This window comes from Manacus candei, unplaced genomic scaffold (genome assembly GCF_025592945.1).
Source record: "Manacus candei isolate 608988 ecotype Guabito, Panama unplaced genomic scaffold, ASM2559294v1 h1tg000078l, whole genome shotgun sequence".
Lineage (NCBI taxonomy): Eukaryota > Metazoa > Chordata > Aves > Passeriformes > Pipridae > Manacus > Manacus candei.
The window spans coordinates 2,823,737-2,844,192 of NW_026138126.1; the positions used below are offsets into that span (position 1 = coordinate 2,823,737).

The 20,456-nt window shown below is 48.7% G+C and overlaps 1 protein-coding gene across 1 annotated transcript; it reads left to right on the plus strand.

The window, feature by feature from the left end:
* Window positions 1–1,113: 1,113 nt before the first annotated feature.
* On the plus strand, window positions 1,114–17,835 carry RAB11B (RAB11B, member RAS oncogene family). Its single transcript, XM_051810768.1, has 5 exons — window positions 1,114–1,231; window positions 7,044–7,239; window positions 9,128–9,321; window positions 11,389–11,469; window positions 15,982–17,835. Exons 1-5 carry the CDS (start codon window positions 1,192–1,194, stop codon window positions 16,125–16,127), a joined length of 657 nt encoding a protein of 218 aa, XP_051666728.1. The 5' UTR covers window positions 1,114–1,191; the 3' UTR covers window positions 16,128–17,835.
* Window positions 17,836–20,456: the final 2,621 nt, after the last annotated feature.

Genomic DNA, 20,456 nt, shown 5'->3' on the forward strand with positions numbered 1-20,456 from the left:
CAACTTTTTCGTCCCCCGTGTCTCAGCCTTGCTGCTGCTCCTCTGCGATATTGGAGACCCACTAATCCTTTAGTCGGATAAACACTCCTCGGGGGAGGAAAGTAGGGCAGACGTGCCGCGACGAGCACGGCCCGGAAAGTGAGAAACACCGAGCAGAGCGGCTTCCCAGCGCATCCCAGAGGGAAGGAGGGAGGCGGCGGCTTCCCCCCATCAGGGTTTGTCCAACCCCAAATCACAGGGACGGGGTCGGTGTGCACAGGTCACCAGGAGGGGGGTCCCCAGGGTCGGTGTGCACAGGTCACCAGGAGGGGGGTCCCCAGGGCAGCGGGGACACCCGGGGGCTCCCCGAGCGGCTCCGCGAGGCTGGTCCTGCATCCCGGACTGCGCTCCAGGGATGAGTTGCTGCTGTCGGGAAGGAGAAGGGTGTCCCACCGGCCCGGGGCTGTGGCCGCGGCTCCGCTCGGGAAATCGCCTCAAGTCGTGCCAGGGAAAAAAAAGGGGAAATGTTCCCCTTGAGCAATTGTGTCACCGCGGGGATGTTTTTGCCAGAACAGCCTTTTCGGGCGGTGTTTGGCAGGAAGGTGAGGCCGGGAGCGCGGGGCGGGGCAGGGAGTGGCCCCAGGGGGAAGCCCCGAGCCCCCCCTCCTGCTGTGCTGTGCTGACCCTCGGGCAGGGCCCCCCCCCACGAGATAACACCACCCCCCCAGCGATCGGGGGATCATTCTAAATCAAAGGGGGCGAACCCCCCACTGCCCAGCGACTCCACTTCACACGGGGTGACCCCCATTCCTTTGCATCCCCCTCAAAGGGAGTGACACCCCCGGGGACCCCCCACCCCGCCGTGACCCCCCTCCCTCGGACACAACCAAACCCCGCCCAGGCCCCGCCCCCGGCCCCGCCCCTGCCCTCCGCCAAGCCCCGCCCCCTCCCGCCCCAAGCCCCGCCCCGTCTCGCAGGTTCCCGGCTCAGCCGCTCAAGCCCCGCCCCCTTCCCAGCTACCTTCCTTCGATTGGGTGGCGCCTCCCGCCAGTCAGCTGCGCGCCCGCCGCCCATTGGCCGCCGTTGATGGGTCTGGCGCGGCGCCCGCCTCCTGCGGGCTCTGGCGGGCGCTGATTGGCCCGCGCGGCAGCGCCCCCCCCCGGCAGGGCCGCGGTCGGTCCGGGCAGGCAGAGGGTCGGCGCCGCCATCGCCATGGGCACCCGCGACGACGAGTACGACTATCTGTTCAAAGGTACCGCCCAGGGGCCGCGCCCGCGGCACCGGCACCGCGCGGGGCTCGCCCGGCACCGCGAGCCGCGGAGGTTCCGGGGCGGCCGCCGCGGCCTCTATGCGCGGGGCGGCCTTGCGGGCCCCCGGCCGGGCCTGGCGGCGGGGAGCGGCACAGGCCTGCCCGCCCCGCCCTGGGCCGGGCCGCGGGGATTCCGGGGGGAAACGGGGTCGGGGCGGTGCCCGCCGGGGCCGGGGGTGGCCGGAGATCGCCCGGGGTCGAGCCGCAGCTGGAAAAAACTTCAGCTTCGGTGGCGGCTCCTTGGCAGGGCCCCGCTGGGCGCCGGCACCGCGAGCCCGGGAGCGTAGGACGTTCGTCTGGCTGTGCCCGGGGGGGTTTTACCGCTCCTGTGTCGGGCTCTCCAGGGCTGTGTGAGGGTTCCGTGCTGGCCCTCCTGCGCTGGCTCCGGGGGATCCCCCCGTGGGGTGTCTGTCCCGTGGGTGGCTCCCCAGCCCGGGCTCCTGCCCCTCCGGATCCTCGGGCTGACCCTTCTCCCGGAGCATCCCCCAGCTCAGCCTGGGTGGCCCGAGGAGCAGCGCAGGTGGGTGTAACGCTTCACCTTTCGGTTTCCCGGCCGGTTTTGAACCAGGTCTCTGCTATGGCAGAGTGGCTGAAACCTGATTTTCACCCCCAAGAGTTCGTTCTTGGTAAGGGCAGCGCTAGTGGTGCCCTCGGTGGGCGCTCAGGGGGCTGCGGGGGCCACTCTCTGCCGTGACAATTTCGCAGGAGTTTTGATGTCGGGACACACCTGGACCCTCGCAAGGGCAGCAGTGATTCCACTCTTCTTGTGGACCTAAGGAAAGAGCAATTCTGTGGGAAATATTTTATGGATGTCTTTGCCTGTTTGCTGTGTTTGTTTTACAGTCTTGAAGACAGTGAGGGGAAAAAACCCTTATTTTTTCTCCGTCTATAAAGAGGAGACCGACCTCCAAAAATATGCTAAACTGTCTAGGTCTGAAGTAATTTCCTTCTGAAGTCATTCCACTGTCTGTTTCCCAGGTGGTTTAATATCCAGGAACTTGAAAGCCTAAAAATTTTACTCCTTTTTTTCTTCCTGTGAATAGCCAATTAGGTAGGGAAAACTGCATTTGTCTTTTAAAAATACTTGGTGCTGCTTTGATATGTGGTTTTAATATTATCTGGAACGAGACTTAACCTGAAGCCATTTGGTCAGGATCTGTGCTGGACTGGTGCTGGCACACTTTGTAGCACTCAGTGAAAACTGGGGGAGAGAATTGTCCTTTTCTGTGCTGTCTTTTGGGAGGGGTCATTGTGTGGATGGTTTTTTAAGAAATAAATAATCAAGCCTACAAAGAAACCCTTTCCTATCTACTCATTATTTCCTTCCTTTGAGACTTTTTGGGACTAGCCAAGAAATAATATAAATGGGACCAAGTGGGATGAGGTCTCTACTGCAGGACCAACTCCCTTTCCTTTCCCTTCTGCCTCCTCCAATAGTGGAATTAAATATCAAGGGCATTATAATGTCCAAGAGTTTGGTTGGCTTGTTGTTCAGCTCCCTCTTAGCTACACAAATGGATTTTGAAGTCAGTTCTGTCAGTCACATGTAGTGGTCAGGGTTAGAAATAGTGATGTAGGAGGGTTTCAGTCTGGGAAAGTTTATTAATTTAAGGCTTGACCATTTCCCCTACCACTGTTTCTAGATGAAATTTGGCTGCACTCTAATTTTAGCTTTATCATTTGCACCCATCTAAGCAGTTTGCATCCTGGCGTTGTAATTTTATTTAAGATGACTGCAGTGGTGCTCTAAAGTCACAGTTCTTATACTTTTATATAATGGAAGATCTGGAGCTGCTTGTACAGGAGCTTCTGTCATTTAGAATGGATTATATTAATGAGCTTGATGAAATGTTTAAAAGGCAAAGAGCCCCATTTATTGTTAGGCTCTCTCATGGGAAATGCTGCCTCTAAATCAGTTTTTTGGAGTTGGCAGCAGCAGTTCCTGTGTGCAGCTGGTCCTGGTGTTCCCTGGTTCTCACTGCCCATCAGTGAGAGCTCCAGGAGTGGCCATTCCAGCAGGGCTGGACGAGTGTTACTGGTTTATTGGGACCAGCACGTGGGAGGTTTGGGGGCACTCTGGGGGTGTGAGTGTGGTTATAGCCAAAGCTGCTCTGCTGAACTAGTGCCTCTTTATCTTAATTCCAAATTTTCCCTTCTTTGGTGTGTGTCCCAACAGTCAGAACTGCTTGTTTTGTTGATCACAACAAAATGCTGTTTGTTCCCAAATTGCCTGAGCCAACCTTTGGGGGAAGGATCCAACTGTGTGTGCAGGGCTGGGCAGGGCAATGAGGCTGCTCAGGGGGTGTGACCCCAGCAAAGCCAGCAGTTCAGGGCTCTGCTCCCAGTTAATTTTGTAACTGGGATGGTGAAAAAGCAGGAGCTTTTCAGGATGAGTTTTGAATGGGTCTGGAATTGAATTCATGACCTTCGAATAACTGTTAAAAATATCGGAAGGCTTGTACCTATTAAAATGTGATCTGTACATTAATTTTGCTCTTGAAGATTAACTATTATTGGTTTTTATTTTAAAAATTTAATTTTAAAAATTAAATTTGAGGTTGTGCAGATGTGTGCTGGCTCATCAGAAAGGCAGGGAAAAGCAGCGGTAGGAAAAGGAGCTTTCTTTTACCTTTGTGGGAATTCAGACTGCTCTGATTAGAGCCTCAGCCTAACAAAGGCTGTGCTTATTAAAAACAAATGCATGTCCTATTAGTCACCAATATCTGGCAACCTTATGTACTTCAGATTTTTCATGAACTCTGCTTAGGTGGTCTCTGCTAGAGAGAGTCTCAATTTCCTTGATTGTTCGAAAGAATATATTCTTTTTTTTTCCAGATTAATAAAGTACTGTATTTACAACTCTATCCTAAACTTGTTCTGTTTATTTTCCCTTTCTTACTGACAATGTATTGCCCTGGATTTTGAATTCTGACTTCTGCTTGCTTTGTACCAGGATCCCGAGGTGTGGGGCAGGTGTCGGGTGGTGGGACTGTGCTCTAGGTCTGGGTGTTGTGGGGCCCTGGCCAGATGTGGGAGGCAGAGTGAGTTGATGGATGGTGACTGGGTTGATGGATGGGTAACGTGGTGAACAATAACCCACCACTGGCACAGGGTGCTGGAGGAGGGAGAAATGAGGAAGGACCAAAGGATAGGATGTAAACAGGGTGCTGAGCGAGGCTTGTCTATGTCCTCAGAGCCATCTGATGATGGCTGCTGCTAGTTATTGGTTCAGATCACCTCCAAGTGCATCTTTCCATCACCAGTGTGGCCCTAAGGGCCATCTGGGGAGTGAATTCATCAGTTCTGGTGAGGTGTGTTTAAGGGAGTGTTGAGACTCTTAGCTGTCCTTTGGAACTTTCTTTTCTCCTGTGTCATGACCTCTGAATGTGAACAGGCAGTGCTGTCTGGTGGCCTGTTCCCAAATGTAGAAACTTTCCCAAGATCTAAACACTTAGTCTAGTATGTTGAAGGTTGCTCAGCTCCCATAGAAAATAAAAGTCTGTGGGTTGTGTTTGCATGTGGGACCTCCAGCCTTGGCCTCTTTCTCCTGAAAGTGGAAACACTCATTTAATGCTCAAGATTGAGTATTAGCAAGAGGCACTTGGAGACTGTAGGGTAGAGAGAATGTTCTTTATTGAGCTGGGATCTGGTTGCCTTCCTTTAACTTCTCAAAAATGCTTCCTACAAGCTCTGCTGGAACATGGGGCAGCCCTGTGAAGGGATCCTGTGAGTCACTGGCCACAGGAGTGCAGGACCTCTGGAATTTTATTCCTGTGACAGGTGGAATTAATGACTGGGGAGCTGTTGATGAGGTTTATGCCCCAAACTGATAATTTTAAAATGCCAGAGGATGGGAGGTGACCAGAACCTGGAGAGGCAGCTGTGCTTTCTGCAGCTGCAAATTTGTGGGAAGGTAACTTCCTTCAGAAACAGTTGAAAATTTCAGGGATTTTCCCAGCTCATCTGGCTTGTGTGGTGGATGTTCTTACCTTTGGTTATGGTCAGGGCTTTGCTGTAGGATAGAGCCTACTCCAGCCAGCAGATCCCTGTGCAAGATGGGTGACCTTTGGCCTGTTCTTGGAACACCCCGTGGAATTAGTGATGAAAATCTGCTTGTCTGGAAAATAAAGCCAACAGAATCCTAGAGTTAGAACTCATAATAAAATCTTTTTTTTTTTGTCTCTCTGTTCTCATACCCTAAAAAATGGTACAGGCAGTTTGCCCAGGAGGGCACTCACTGAGCAGAGCTGGTTTGGGCTGTCCCAGCTGGGGAGCTGTGGTGCCTTCCACGATCCGCTGGCTGCCCGTCCCTGCCTCTGCTGTGTTTTGCCTGTTCAGCTGTGCTCACACAATCGTCTGTCTGTGCTGTCAGGCAGATGAGATGCTGGGGGGGGTCATCCAGAGCGTTTCAACCACCCCCCATGTGGCAGCAGAGCCAGGGTCCAGCAGCAGCCCCGGGAATGTGTTCCAGGGGCGGGGAGGCAGCGAGCTGGAGCAGGGCCCTGCCAGAGCTGCATCCTCAAACAATGGCCTGAGCAGAGAAAAGCTGTAATAACACTGAAGGACAAGTACAATCCTTGGCCCTGGGTGAATGCTGGTGAGCTCATTCTGGAAGTGTGCGATGAGAAGATTCTTCTGCAATTGTGGAGGGATTGGGAATGTTTTTTGCCTGTGTCTGCTCTTCTGTAGGAAAAACAGATCATATGAACGAGGGAGATCAGCAAATCTGTACTTTGAACTTAAGTAGGGAATATTCCCAAGGTTGAAGAAAGCTCCCAGAGGCTGGCTGTCTTTTTTCCTTCTACTTGAGCCAGGCCACTTGAATTCCAGAGCGTGTGTGACACAGAGTTTGTGGAGCCAAAGGGAGGGTGGCTCAGCTGCTTCAGCCTTGTTCCTGTCAGTTGTTTCTTGCTCTTGTCGATAAGCCCCAAAGTAGAGGGAACCTCCTACCACAAGATGTAGCTTTTGTTTTCACAATTCCTTTCAGGAATGCTGGGCTTTGTGTGCTGAAGATCTCTCTGCACTAACATTTTTCTGTTAACATGGCAACACAGCGTGTGGAGGCAGAGCTTCTAGCTCATCTTTTACTTCTCATGCAGCCTACTAGAACTTGTTTTGCTGGATGAAGTTCTGCTTTGCTTTGTATCTTGCTTGTAGTATCAGATGTCTCCTGTTTCCCCCTTTTTGTGGTGAACGTATTTGTGAACTAAATTATTGAAATAAAACACCCTGTATGACTCCAACAGGGACTGCAAATAATTGTTTATTTGGGTGTTTTGCGTTTTTAACAACAGTAGAGTAGGTTTATACTGTACAGAGGCTTTTGTTGGGCAGACAGGTGCCCTGTTGCCATGTCTGTAGTGTTTCTTAAAATGTGGCTTGCAGCCTTCCTCTGCCAAAGGTTGAGTGTGCAAGGGACATCTCCTGTCTCTGCCTGCTGAGGTGGTTGGGGCCTCCAAAGCACCTTTGGCTTTGAAAATTGCTCACTTTCACCTCTAAGCACTGAGCAATTTCTCATTTCCACCTCCAGGTACTGAGCACTGAGCAGCTGCTACCTACAGAGCAGCTTGGGGTGGTTTGGGGGCTGAGGAAAGCAAGCTGTGAGTAGCAAAGTCTGAGGTGTTGTCCCTGTAACTCTCTCCTGTGTTTGTGTGGCTGCACAGTTGCTGAGGGTGCTGCCTGCCAGGCCACACCGCTGCGCGGGGTCAGCGCCGGGGCGAGGAATTAATTGTGAAAATAGTGTCTCTCCTTTCAGTTGTGTTGATTGGAGACTCTGGAGTTGGGAAGAGTAACCTTCTGTCACGCTTCACACGCAATGAGTTCAATCTGGAGAGCAAGAGCACCATTGGGGTGGAGTTTGCCACCAGGAGCATCCAGGTGGATGGGAAGACGATAAAGGCACAGATCTGGGATACCGCGGGGCAGGAGCGATACCGCGCCATCACCTCAGCGTGAGTACCCTGCCTTTGCTCAGGAGGGTTCTAGCAGAGGGGCTGCAGATAAATTTATGGGTGGAGAATTAATGAAACGTGTCTGGGACGTGTGACAAGATCGTTATGACAGACTCCAGTGTGGATCCCACTCATAAGGTAGCAAATCCTTTTGTCGTGTTCCTTGGTTAATATAACGAAAGTAGTTTCTAGATTCTCAAGTTGCTGTTATAGAAGCAAATGATAGCTTAAATCAAAAGTGTGGGAGATTCTGTTGGAGTCTTGTGATGTGGGTTTTTGTCTGCCCTGGGTGTGCTGTGTTCATCAGGTGGGGTGAGTGTCATTTTGGATGGAAGCTGGGTACTGTTGGCATCAAGTTTTGGTCCAGGCCACTGGACCAGGCCACAGTGGGTTACTGTAACACCTGTGGCATGGGGTCTCTGCTGCCCCCTCAGTCTTGAGATTGGTGGTATTTTTAGGACAGTCTGCAGCCACAAAGTCCTTTGAAATCTCAATGACTTTAAATTAGTCACAGCCCTGAAAATGAGGTCCAGGCACACACTGAATAGCCAGGAGGTAGGAAGGCAACTGTGATAGTGCTGACTCTGCAGCATCAGGCACATCCCTGGTTAGGACAGGGTGGTGAGAAGCTTTCACCTATGACACATTGTTAATCCACAGAGTGCCTTAAGATGTGCCTCTGGGTGTACCTGTTTCTATGCAGGTGAAATTATCTGGCAGAGGACAAAAAGCAAACCCTCTGGTCAGGCCTGGTTCTCCAGGGCATCTTCTGATCAGTGAGTTGATTTTTCATTGTGTTACAGATGTGTATCAGTTTCTAAAGGTAAAAACCTGTTTCTGAGTCATGCACAGGTTGAGCCACTTTCATTAAACTCAAGGTAAGGGGAACTTTGTCAAGATAGAAAGCCAGGAGAACCTGGAGCCCATAGGGAGCAATCTATAGGGAAAGGGATGCAGAACCAAAGCAGTGCAGAAGCAGATGTAAGTGGCAATTTCAAATTGCATATTTTCCAGAACTATTAGTGTGGTTTCCAGGATTTTTTTTGTGACCCTTGAATTGTTCTTTCTGCTGTAAAAACTGTTGCTGAGTCTGGTTCAACAACAACAGGCTTGGCTGCTGGGAACCAGTGCAGCTGCAGTCCTGTGATCCTGCCTCTCCTCTGTGCTGGCACGAGCTCCTGCTCCACACATGGCTCAGCCAGTTCTGCCTGCTCGGCCAGCAGGGACAAGGGAATGTTTTCTGCTGACTTGGTGCCCTGACTCGGTTCAACAACATGTCAGACAGGTGCTGGTAGGATTGTGTGGAAGGGAGATATGGGCATTATAGGATTGATGACACAGATTGGCTTGTGCTGTGCTGAGCCCTTGGCTTGTGCTGAAATGGGCCCAAACCTGCCCTGAGGGAGCAAACTCTGTTCTTGGATCAAGTGTGGGTAGTGACAATGAAGCCCAGAGTCTCCTCTTTAATTTGTAAGAGAGGCAGGAGATATTTGAAGGATCAGGAACAAATACTGACATTTTACTAAGGACTGTTTTCCTAGTAGAAGGTTAAGTTATGACTTCACAAAACGTCCCAGCAGTACCAATTCTGAAATGGTGGGTTTTTGTGCCCACTGTCTGAGCAGACTGAAAACGTGCTGGCCTCTGCAGGCTCTCCAGCATTTTGGTACATACAGTGGATTTTTTTAGAAATGCCATTAGAGTTAAAAAAAAGAGCTGCATTTGGAACTTGGTTTTGGGTTTAAAAAAAAACAGCCAACCAACAGCAGTACTTTTAACCAGCACAACCTTTTCCAAAGTGGAACCCAGCGTAGAAGAGCCAGGTGCCAGGTCTGTCGGCGCGCCCGGGACCGAGCTGTCTGTAAAGGGCTGTGCCTCGTGGTTGCAGGTATTACCGGGGTGCTGTGGGGGCCCTGCTGGTCTATGACATTGCCAAGCACCTCACCTACGAGAACGTGGAGCGCTGGCTGAAGGAGCTGCGGGACCACGCCGACAACAACATCGTCATCATGCTGGTGGGCAACAAGAGCGACCTGCGCCACCTCCGCGCCGTGCCCACCGACGAGGCCCGCGCCTTCGCAGGTCGGTACCCGGGCAGGGGCAGCAGCAGCCCGTGGGCCATGGGCCCACCTGCTTTGCCAGCTCAGTTTCTATCTCCTGATGTTCCATAAATCCAAGCTTTTGCCATAGCACTGTTGTAAAGGAGGAGTAGGAGTAGTTTTGTGCCTGCGCAAAATCTCAGCAGTGAAGCCACAGCCATGCTGGGAAGTTCAGTGTTCCAATGTCTTCTCTTGCACCAGAGCAAACTGGTGCTTTTGTCAGACCACTGAACTCTTGTTCTCAGCTGGTGGCAGGAGTTGTAGGGGACTGTGCACCAACAGCATCTTCTGTGGAGAAGGACCTGGGGGTCCTGGTGGGTGACAAGCTGGCCATGAGCCAGCCGTGTGTCCTGGGGCCAGGAGGGCTGGTGGGATCCTGGGATTGGCAGCAGGTCAGGGAGGGGATCCTGCCCCTCTGCTCAGCCCTAGGGAGGCACATCTGCAGAGCTGTGTCCAGGTTGGGGTTCTGCAGGACAAGAGAGACAAGGAGCTCCTGGAGAGGGTCCAGTGGAGGCCACAAAGATGATGAGGGGTCTGGAGCACCTCCCTTCTGAGGAAAGACTGAGGGAGCTGGGCCTGGTTAGTGTGGAGAAGAGAAGGCTGAGAGGTATCCTCATCAGTCCATCCAAATATCTCCAAGGGCTGTCAGAGGATGGTGCCAGACTCTTTAAAAAATTTAAATTTTTTGGTTTTTTTTTTTTTTTTTAGTTAAAATAACTTGGCTTGTTAACTTGCGTGTGGTTTGGATTTTTATTTTTTTGTTGTTATGTGTTGTTTTGGGGGTTTTTTTAAATCATTATTTTTGGTTTGGGTTTCTCTGTTGTTTTTTTAAATCTAGTGGTGCTACATGTTTTTGAAACCCTGTCCTTGAGCTGCCTGATAGCTGGAGATTAAACACTTCCTCTAACGAGGCTAGAAACAGCAAGCAACATTTAGAAGAGAAAATGCCACAATAGAAACAAAAAAATACCACAACACAAAATATCTTTCCTTCCTTCCTAGAGGGCTGGTTCTGCTGAGTAGATATCAGTGTGCACAGCTGCAAATGAATGCTGAACCTTCTCCTAGATGGGCTGGTTTCTGCTCCAGAGCACTGATGCACAGAGTAGTGTCATCTTCTCCCTTCCTTACCTGTCAGAACACTGGTCAAATACTCTTTGGCCCCTAAAGGCCTGGGGACATTCAGCTGAGTTCTGTGGGCTGTCAAGCTTGGAGGTGGAATTTAGAAGTACAGCCTTTAAAATACCTCTATAAATATTACCAGGGCTTGCTTAAACACGCTCTCTGAAGTTTGCTGGTAAGTGAGTACCCTGTGGGTCATAAAACCACTTCAATTTTTCAGATGAATGAGAAGTGACATTTATCTAAGAGAAGCAAAACAAGTTGGTGTGTGCCCCAAATAGCCTGTTAGTTTGGTCACTTGGTTCAGCTTCTTATTTTTCACCCCCGACTTTCTACTAAGGCTGTTTTAAATTGCTAGCAATGGTCCTGGTGCTGCTGTTTAAGTTCTGTGGCTGAAACATTTGCCTGCTCCTGGGCAGATGGGACAGAACCATTGTAGGTGTGAAGTTTGGGTGTCAATCACTTTCTTTTCTAATTAAAAAAAAAATCTTTTGCACTGTAAGAGGAAAGAAGCAAATGGACTGTCTTACAGGGGGTTATTGTGATTTGGAAGTGAGGTCTGGTTAGGAAAGTGTAGGTCTGTTGATCTTTCTGGGGTGGCAGAGGAGAATTGTGGCTCTGTGGCAGCTGACTTGCTTTTGCCAGGGCTCTTGCTCAAGGTACTTCTGGGTGTGATCTGTAGCCAGAGGAGAATGATATTTTGTGTTGCTTGACTGAGCAAGGGCTGCAGTGGAAAATGTTCTCACACTGTGGGCAAAGGAGATGTTGCTGAAACACAGCAGCTAAATGAGTAACAAAGTGTTCCTTGTGTAACAGGGAACAGGAAAACCAACTGTGCCTTGGCTGATTTGGCCTAAAAATAAAGGTAAAAACGGTGAAATAAGGGGTTATTAAAGTTTTTAACTGAACAACTTTTTATTTATTGCAGAAAAAAATAATTTATCTTTTATTGAAACATCTGCTCTGGATTCAACAAATGTAGAAGAAGCCTTCAAGAACATCCTTACAGGTAGGGTTTGTTGTGGATTCAGAGGAGCTCCTGAGGTGGTGGATCTTCTTCATGGGCACGTTTTGCAGTTATCTGGAATGTTTTGGAAATGAATGCTGGGAATGATGGTTAGTTTCCAAGCCTTCTAATCTTACCTTTGTGTTCTGCCTCCCACTGCACACATACCTTTCTGCCCAAGGAGAGGGTTTCTACCTCCTGATGTTCCTTAAATTCAAGCTTTTGCCATAGCACTGTTGTAAAGGAGTAGTAGTAGTAGTTTTGTACCTGCAAAATCTCAGCAGTGAAGCCGCAGCCATGCTGGGAAGTTCAATGTTCCAATGTCTTCTCTTGCACCAGAGCAAACTGGTGCTTTTGTCAGACCACTGAACTCTTGTTCTCAGCTGGTGGCAAGGGTTGTAGGGGACTGTGCACCAACAGCATCTTCTGCAGAGAAGGACCTGGGGGTCCTGGTGGGTGACAAGCTGACCGTGAGCCAGCCGTATGTCCTGGGGCCAGGAGGGCTGGTGGGATCCTGGGAGGAGCATTGGCAGCAGGTCAGGGAGGGGATCCTGCCCCTCTGCTCAGCCCTAGGGAGGCACATCTGCAGAGCTGTGTCCAGGTTGGGGCTCTGCAGGACAAGAGAGACAAGGAGCTCCTGGAGAGGGTCCAGCAGAGCCACAAAGATGACAAGGGGTCTGGAGCACCTCCCTTCTGAGGAAAGACTGAGGGAGCTGGGCCTGGTTAGTGTGGAGAAGAGAAGGCTGAGAGGTATCCTCATCAGTCCATCCAGATATCTCCAAGGGCTGTCAGAGGATGGTGCCAGACTCTTTTCAGTGCTGCCCAGAGACAGCAATGAGCATTGAGGAGCAGTGGCCATAAACTCAAACACAAGAAGTTCCACCTCAACATGAGGAAGAACTTCTTTCCATGGAGGGTGGCAGAGCACTGGAACAGCTGCACAGAGAGAATGTGGAGTCTCCCTCTCTGGAGACATTCCAAATCCACTTGGATGTGTTCCTGTGTCACCAGCTCCCCGTGACTGCCTTGGCAGGGGGTTGGACTGAATGATCTCCAGAGGTCCCTTCCAACCCCAGTTATTCTGTGATTCTGTGAAGCTGATATTTCAAAGCAGTGTCCCACTCTGAAAAAAGTAATTGGCAAAGAACCCTTAAAAGTCTTATCTGAATAGGAAGAGGGAGATCAGACAGGTGTTGGTTTACTGCTCTATTTCTGTCTATGCCAAGAGATCTGGATCTTGTCTATAGAGGGGACAATTTATCAGTGTGTTTGTTCTGTCTCTTGAAAAACTCTTTAAGGTCCATACAGTGAACATGAAGAGTTGACAAGATCCAATTCCTTACTAGAGCTGAATTCTGGGCCAATTAACTGTCTCTATAGTCTTGTCCCTCTAAACTCTTTTGTGAAGTTGTACTTGACCTGCATGTCCCACAGCATATCAAGATGGGCATTTTCTGAGCTTTCTTTGACCAGATATCGATTTCAGTTAAACAAGAACAGGCCTTTGTTCTGGTTCTGCTTGATTATGGAGCAGTGTCTGGTCTATGTTGCTTATTGGATGCTGACCAAAAAAACCGGCTTTGCCTTACTGTTTCTTGATTATGTATCAGTGAGAGTCTATGACTGGAAAAAAAGCTGAGCATTAATAAGGTGAATTCTGAAGACAAGCTCTTTTGGGATCCTTTTGCAGGGGTGTGCAGGGAAACATTAGAAATTATTGAGGTCACTAAGTCTTTTAGTAACAGAAATGTGTTGCAATTAGAGGAAGATCATAGAATCCCAAAATTATTTGGGTTGGGAGGAACCTTAAAGCTCATCTTGTTCCAGTCCCTGTCATGGGCAGGGACACCTTCCACTAGCCCAGGTTGCTCCAAGCCCCATCCAACCTGGCCTTGGACACTTCCAGGGATGGGGCAGCCACAGCTTCTCTGGGAAACCTGGGACAGCCCCTCACCACCCTCACAGAGAAGGATTTCTCCCCAGTCTAACCCTGCCCTGTGTCAGTGGGAAGCCATTCCCCCTTATCCTGTCCCTCCATCCCTTGTCCAAAGTCCCTCTCCAGCTCTCCTGGAGCCCCTTTAGAGGCTGGAAGTTCTCAATAAGGTCTCCCCAGAGCCTTCCCTTCTCTAGCCTGAACACCCCCAATTCTGACCCCAAGGTGCCCAAGAAGAGGCAGGCAGGAGAAAAAGGGTAGCCAAGCTGGTTCTGTAAGTAAAGAGCTTGACAGACTAGGAATGGGGTGTCTTTGCTGCCCAGCAAGATTTGTGTTATTGGAGCTACTGGTGAAGCAACTGGAGAGTGAGGCAGAGCTGCTGGTGCTGGAGTTGATTCACTGCTATCTGGGACCCTTGGCTGGATCTGAGGCAACTTCCCTGGCACTTTGAGACAGTATCCATGGTTTTAGTGCTCTGAGCATAGTTCATCAGTCGCCATCCATCCTGTCTGCCCTTGCAGTGTGGTCCTGAGACTGACCCTGGGGAGAGAGGCTGGCCTGAGGCTGCTCTAGGAGAGCCCTGGTGCTGGGATAGGAGTCAAGCTGAGGTCAGGCCTGAACTCGACCCCCTCTCTCTTAGCAGCATCCTGGGCTCCCAAAAGTGTTGAGATTGTCCAGTTCAGGTAGTGTGTGGTTCAGGACTGATTAGTCCTGAAAAAGCTATTCCTGAAGTGTTTACCTGGGGGAGAATCATCCTTCTGAGAGAGGAGAAGAAACTTGGGAAAATGTGCTGTGTAGAGCAGTGAGTTGGGAACCACTGCAGCAGACTTGGAGGAGGGAAGAGGGTGGGAACAGCGGGGCAGGAGTTTCCTTACTGACCACTAGTTTGAGATCACTAAAGACTGGAAGAAAAAACCCACAAAACACCCCAAAGAGGTGCTACCCCAAAGCAGAGGGGGCTTGGCAATGACTCTGAACAGCTTGTATTCAAATACAGCACTGAGCAGGAAAGAAAGAGGATGTGACTGCCTCTGAACAGCTCTCCTCATCCCTTTCAGCAGAGAGCTGTAGGCAGCCAGTGGCAAAGGGAATGGCCTTGGGTTAAAGGTTTCCATTTCAAACAACATAGATACATGCAGCTTCTTTAAAAAAAAACCAAAACCTAACAAAACCCCACCACAAACCATCCCTGTACAGCCCCCCATGATTTTTAATCCTTACTAAAGGCTCCGTGTGTTGCTGTTTTGGGGCTGTGGCTGCATGAATGTGACCATAATATTTACCACAGACTTCCAGGGAGGTACTTGCCCTTTTCCTGTTTCACAATGGAGGGAAGTTGGAACACAGGCTTTAGTCAGTGAAATAAGTAATTTAAAAACCTTTCAACTTACATTATTTCTACTAACCATGCAAGTTGAAATGGTTTGTTTCTGAAAGCTTTTAAACTGACGGCCTCTCTTCAGTGGTTGCAGCTTTGTGGGTCTGTGTGCTTTCAGGCATAAACTAATTTGAGTCAAATGAATTAATTTGGATCAGCGTGGGATTTTATGGATCCATGTGGCTTTTTACTGTTATGAGTGGGGAAACTGATTTGTTGCAGAGAGGAGCGTTGCTGTTCTTTGGTGGTAGCAGCTTCCCAGGAGCTGAGGGGGGAAGCAGGGAAGTGTCACTGCTGCTGTGCAGGACGTTTCCCAGCATCCTGGTGATTGGCATTTCTAGAGTATGTTTCCCTCTTTTTTTAAACAAAAAGAAAGGAAGGATATTGAGGTGCTGGAGCAGGTCCAGAGGAGGGCAGCAAGGCTGGGGAAGGGACTCAAGCACAAGTCCTGTGAGGAGAGGCTGAGGGAGCTGGGGCTGTTCAGCCTGGAGAAGAGGAGACTCAGGGGAGACCCCCTCACTCTCTACAACTTCCTGAAAGGAGGTTATAGCCAGGTGGGGGTTGGTCTCTTTTCCCAGGCAACCATCAGTAAGACAAGAGGGCATGGTCCTAAGCTGTGCCAGGGGAGGTTTAGGTTGGATATTAGAAAGAATTTCTTTACAGAGAGGGTGGTCAGACATTGGAATGGGCTGCCCAGGGAAGTAGTGGAATCTCTGTCCCTGGAGATTTTTAAAAAGAGACTGGATGTGGCACTGAGTGCCATGGCCTAGTAACCACAGCAGTGTTGGATCAAGGGTTGGACTTGATGATCTCAGAGGTCCCTTCCAACCCAGCTGATTCTGTGATTCTGTGATTCTGTGATTCTATGATTCTGTGATTCTAAAGTGATTCTCTGTTTAGAAATGAGCATTCCTGCTCCTTTCCCATTTAAAACCCCCTTTTAATAATCTCCATGTTCATGGAGTCATTGAAAAAGACTGGGATGGGAAGTGCTGTTGTGGAAGACAGCGAGGACTGTTGTCTTAATAACTTATCCAGACTGAGCCGGCTTATCCATTCCAGAGCCGGAGAAGCCAGCCAGATGTTACACATCACATCTGGTCAGACTAGATTCCCTGGTTACATTTTCTCATTCTTGGATTCTGGCATGTTGTTGGTCAGCCTGGCCGTGCCCTGCAGGCTCTAACCCCTGTGTTCTCTGCAGAAATCTACCGCATTGTGTCGCAGAAGCAAATCGCCGACCGGTCCGCGCACGACGAGTCTCCCGGCAACAACGTCGTCGACATCAGCGTCCCACCCACCACCGACGGACAGAAATCCAACAAACTGCAGTGCTGTCAGAACCTGTGACCTTCTGCAGATGACTCTCGTGCCCTTCACTTCGTCTGTGCTTCATTTAGAAACTTGTGTGCACTTCTTATCTCCTGTGATTCAGTGACTCCCCCCTCCCTCCTTTTGCTCCATTCCTGAATCTCCCCTCTCATATTAGAGCTTTAATTGTAGGGCTAACATCCCCCCCTGCCTCTGAAACCCCTTCCATGTGGTGACTTTTGGGCTTGAAATGTAGTCACTGATCTGATAGACATGTTTGTGTTGGAACATCTGCTGCTGGATATTATCCCATGGAACACTCTTCTCAAATGGGTTTGTTTTGTTTTTGTTGGGCATTTTTTTTTTTTTTGAGTTTGGTGGTTTGGGGTTTGTTTTTGTTTTTTCTTTTAGTTGTTGTTGTTTATTTTTGGGAAAGGAACCATGGGGACTTGACTCTAACAGTTGAAGAAATAACTACATTTAGGTGACAAGGTTTTTTCCTCCCATAGTCAGATATTTTTTTTTTCTTGTGTTTCTGTAAACATGGGGGAGAAATTAAACTAGCTATCCTACCAAATGCTCTGTTTTCTGTCCTGATAAAGTCTCACGGTGAGGATTTTAGTGGCTGCACACACATAAGAAAGCTGTTGAAAATAACATTACTTATTCTGTAATTACCCCTAATACAGTTAGTCTGGCTGTGTAGTTTACTGTTTCCTGCTTGGGAAATCTTTCTCTATTCTTGTTTTATTTGGGAACAATGAAGTATGTCTGCATTGCTTTCTCTGCCACCATGAATGCCTGTGCAGGCTTTATGAAGTGGCTTAATATTTATTCATAGCTTATGTTAATCAGTTAACATTATTGTACAGTAAGTGCCAGCGTATTGATTTCAGAAACCTTTTGCAACCTGTATGAGTAGGCTTCTTTTGTACTGTAGGTCAGTGTCTGAAAGCAGGATCTGCTCTAGTTCCAGGGTTTTTTGCATGCTGCTTTTTCTCTAGATCTCTCCTGCCCCTGTTTGAGTGAGTGAAGCAATATTTTCATGTCACGTATATACCTGCACTTGTAAGGGTTTTGGTTGTTGTAGAGAAACACGATACTTTATACATTTTGTAAAACTTCTGCAGATCCATAGCATCTGGAATTTTCTCTTCATGGTCTTTCACTATTGACCTCTAGTAAAATGCATATTAGGATTTCACATAATAACTACTAACCTGTTGTTTTCCTCTTACTGTTTTACTGAACTGCAGACTGTAATTCTTAAACGATTGTACTCCACTGATGTACCAGATTTGTCATCAGCAGGGCTAACTACTCTAATTCTTTGTTGTGCTGAATGGGAAGAATGTTACCACAACTCTGTGTAGTCAGTCTCTTGCTTGCTTGTGCAACTCTTCTCTGATGGCTTCTCATCACTCACTGGCTCTTGCACACTTGCATCCCCTCCGGTATCTGCTGAATGTTCTGGTGGCACATCCTGGGTGAAATGATCTGAAGGAAGAGCTGGAGACCATCTGCTGCTCCCTGAGGGCTCGTGGAGCCGTTTGCAGTGAGTTTTTGCTCTGTGTTCTGAGCCTGTACCTCACTGGATGAATCCCAGCTGCATATTAGTGAGTCGATATTTCTTTTCTGATACAAAGCAAATATGAAACTGTGAATTGTGCTTGAAGGGGAAATCTGACATTCCAGTCTCAACTGTTCTGTCTGGTTACGTAATAAAATTAAGGGCGGTTAACTCTGATGGCTTTTCTTTTATAAGATTTCCAGACCAATGCCTTTAATTTTGTACTGTGTACACTGAGAGGGCTGCAGCTCACAGCACAGGATGCACATGGTGCCTGGCACTTCCACTCTTCACCTTTGTTTGGAGGATACATTCAGGGGGAAGGGGTGCATTCTTGCAGCCTGGTCCCCTTGAATGAGGATATGAATTCCTCTTTAGGCATCACAGTGCTTCGTCCCAAGGGTGTCCTAGTTTGGGAAGCACTTTCAACACTTGGTATTTACTTCTGTTGAGAGAAGGTGGGAGTTGGGTTGTCTCCTTTTTGGTGGTCCTAGAGCAGAATGTAACATGCAGTCAGTGTTTAGGCAGCTGGCAGTGAGAGAATGGAAAATTCTGAAATATTGAAAATACTTCATTCAAGAACAAGTGGACACTAGTGGAGCTGAGCTCCTTAATTTTTGAACACACTTTTTATAAAGAAATTACTTGGATAGTATGAGGAGGAATTGTGCTGGTAAGAAGACCCATTAGTTCAGGGTGGTGTGTTAACGTGCTTACTCTGCAAGTCCTGTTCTTAACATGAAGTTTCCAGAATCAGACTGGTCTGGTGTAAGAAGCTGAGAGGCAGTTTAGTCACTTCCTTGTTTCTTAAGAGATTTTCTTTAGCCTTTGACATTGTGGAAGACTCTAAACTTTGCCTCAGAGTCCCAGTGAAAGGTCCATGTCTAGCCCTGAGCACAGGGCTGTTAGTGCCAACAGGAAGGAGGATAGTGGGCCAGTTCTGCCTGGTTAAACCACCATCCTGTGCACAGCCCAGGGAAAATGCTTTTGATCTGGAGTTCCTGGTGTCCTGCTGAAGCATTGTGCATCCTCAGAAACTCACCCACAACCCAGCCCACTTGTGGTGGAATTGCTGGAGTTGCCAAGGGAAAGACTTGGAGGAATCCTGAGGAAGCTGGAACTGCTGCAGAGCTGTCTGACTTTCAGACAAACTCTCCAGTAGCCCAGACTCCTCAACTGTGTTTTCCTGTTGTGAAAATGACTGGTTACATGTAACCTCACCTGGACTGCTTCATCCTGCAGCTTTGCTGGCTCTGTGTCTCTCAGTATTACTGTCAGGAAAAGAGAAAAGGTTCCATCTCTCTTCCATCTGCCAGAAGGGATTTGAGGGAAGAATTTGGCTTATGTAAAACTCCTGGTGACAGGAAAGCTGCCTGTGAAAGAAGGAATGTGTGCTCTGCTTGCTTTATTTGGATGTTGAGAATGACTTTCCTTTAAACTATTGGAAGATAACACTACAAAGCCCTGGGTCAGTAACACAAACATCAGCCCAAGGCTCCTGCTGGTATCTAGAACAGGTCCTTTAACACAGAACTAGGCAGGAGTGTCCTGCTGTCTCTCCTGTTAGTGATGGGGAGGATGAAGACCAAAATTCACACATAAAAGTGATTTGGTCCTGAGCACACAAACAGCTAATGGGTAAAATGAATTCCTTGGGTGGACTGAATCAATCAGACCTCTTCCTGCTGAGCCAGTGCTTACAGACAGGTGAGTTAGTCTGGGATCTCCACTGAGAGTTGGAGCCTGCATGGGGCAAGGAAGGTTTGTTCACAGGGAAGTTTTAAAGCTCTATACTTGTGAAAATCCAGTTGCAAAGTGATTGGTGCTTTGTTAAAAGAGATTTTAGTGTGTGCTGCGGAGACAGCCAACATTTGGTAGGAGGAAAAGGCACTTCAGTGCCTTCTTGCCCCTGTGACAGGTTAGTTCAGAAGGATGGTGCATCCCAGAGATGCCCCTGTTCAGGTGCTGTTCTGTGACCCCCCAGAGCGTGGAAGGGCTGGGGACGGGCAGAGCTCTTGGCTGGGCATGGTAGGGGTTGATCTGTGCCTTTATTTGAATCAGTCACTTACCAAAAGCTGTTGGAAAAATGTGCAGGAGGTATTTTTGCTCTCTGGTGCTTTGATCTCTGCGTTCTGTACTGCTCCAGAAGGTGTGGGTGGGATCTGTTTGTGGCTGGGGCTTACCAGGGCTTGGTGATTGTTTCCCTCCCAAGCATGAAGGAAGAACTTGCTTAGAGGTTCTGGACTCTGTAGAAGAAAAGAAGATCCCAATGAAGCGACTTGGTCACTTAGAGAGGCCTCTTTCCTTCATAAAAACCTAAACAAACAGTATTAAAGTTAGGGGCCTGAATTTCAACTAAGAAAAATCAGACAATTGAGGATGAAGACTTAACTGTCCTTCAAGTCAAACACAGTGAGCTGGGGCTGAAGGGTGGATTCTCTTGGCTTGCAGACTCTGAAATACAGTTGGAATGGTGATTTGTGGAACGTTCCCGTGGAATGACTGTCTGCAGGGCTGCACTGTTTCAATAAGTAACAGCAATTCCTATTTTACACTGGTCAGATAATGCACGGTAGTGTTGTCTATCAGGCTTCGTAGGCTAAAAATAGCACTGGACCTTTATGCTACCCAGAGGAGAGGTTCCTTTCATTTACTTTTATCCCTGGTTCCTGTGTTAAGTGCAATTCACTTTGTAAATACACACATCCCTCGATTTTTGTGCATGGTTATGATGTACTGTGGATATAAAGGTTGCCAAATCATCCCGTGTGTGCGTAAAGTTCTGTTCCCAGGCACGG

Excerpts from the sequence above, each read along its gene's own strand:
- RAB11B (XM_051810768.1), top strand. The coding sequence starts at position 1,192 with ATGGGCACCCGCGACGACGAGTACGACTATCTGTTCAAAG. Across the intron at positions 9,322-11,388 it reads CGAGGCCCGCGCCTTCGCAG|AAAAAAATAATTTATCTTTT; the intron begins GTCGGTACCCGG and ends TATTTATTGCAG. Across the intron at positions 11,470-15,981 it reads CTTCAAGAACATCCTTACAG|AAATCTACCGCATTGTGTCG; the intron begins GTAGGGTTTGTT and ends TGTTCTCTGCAG.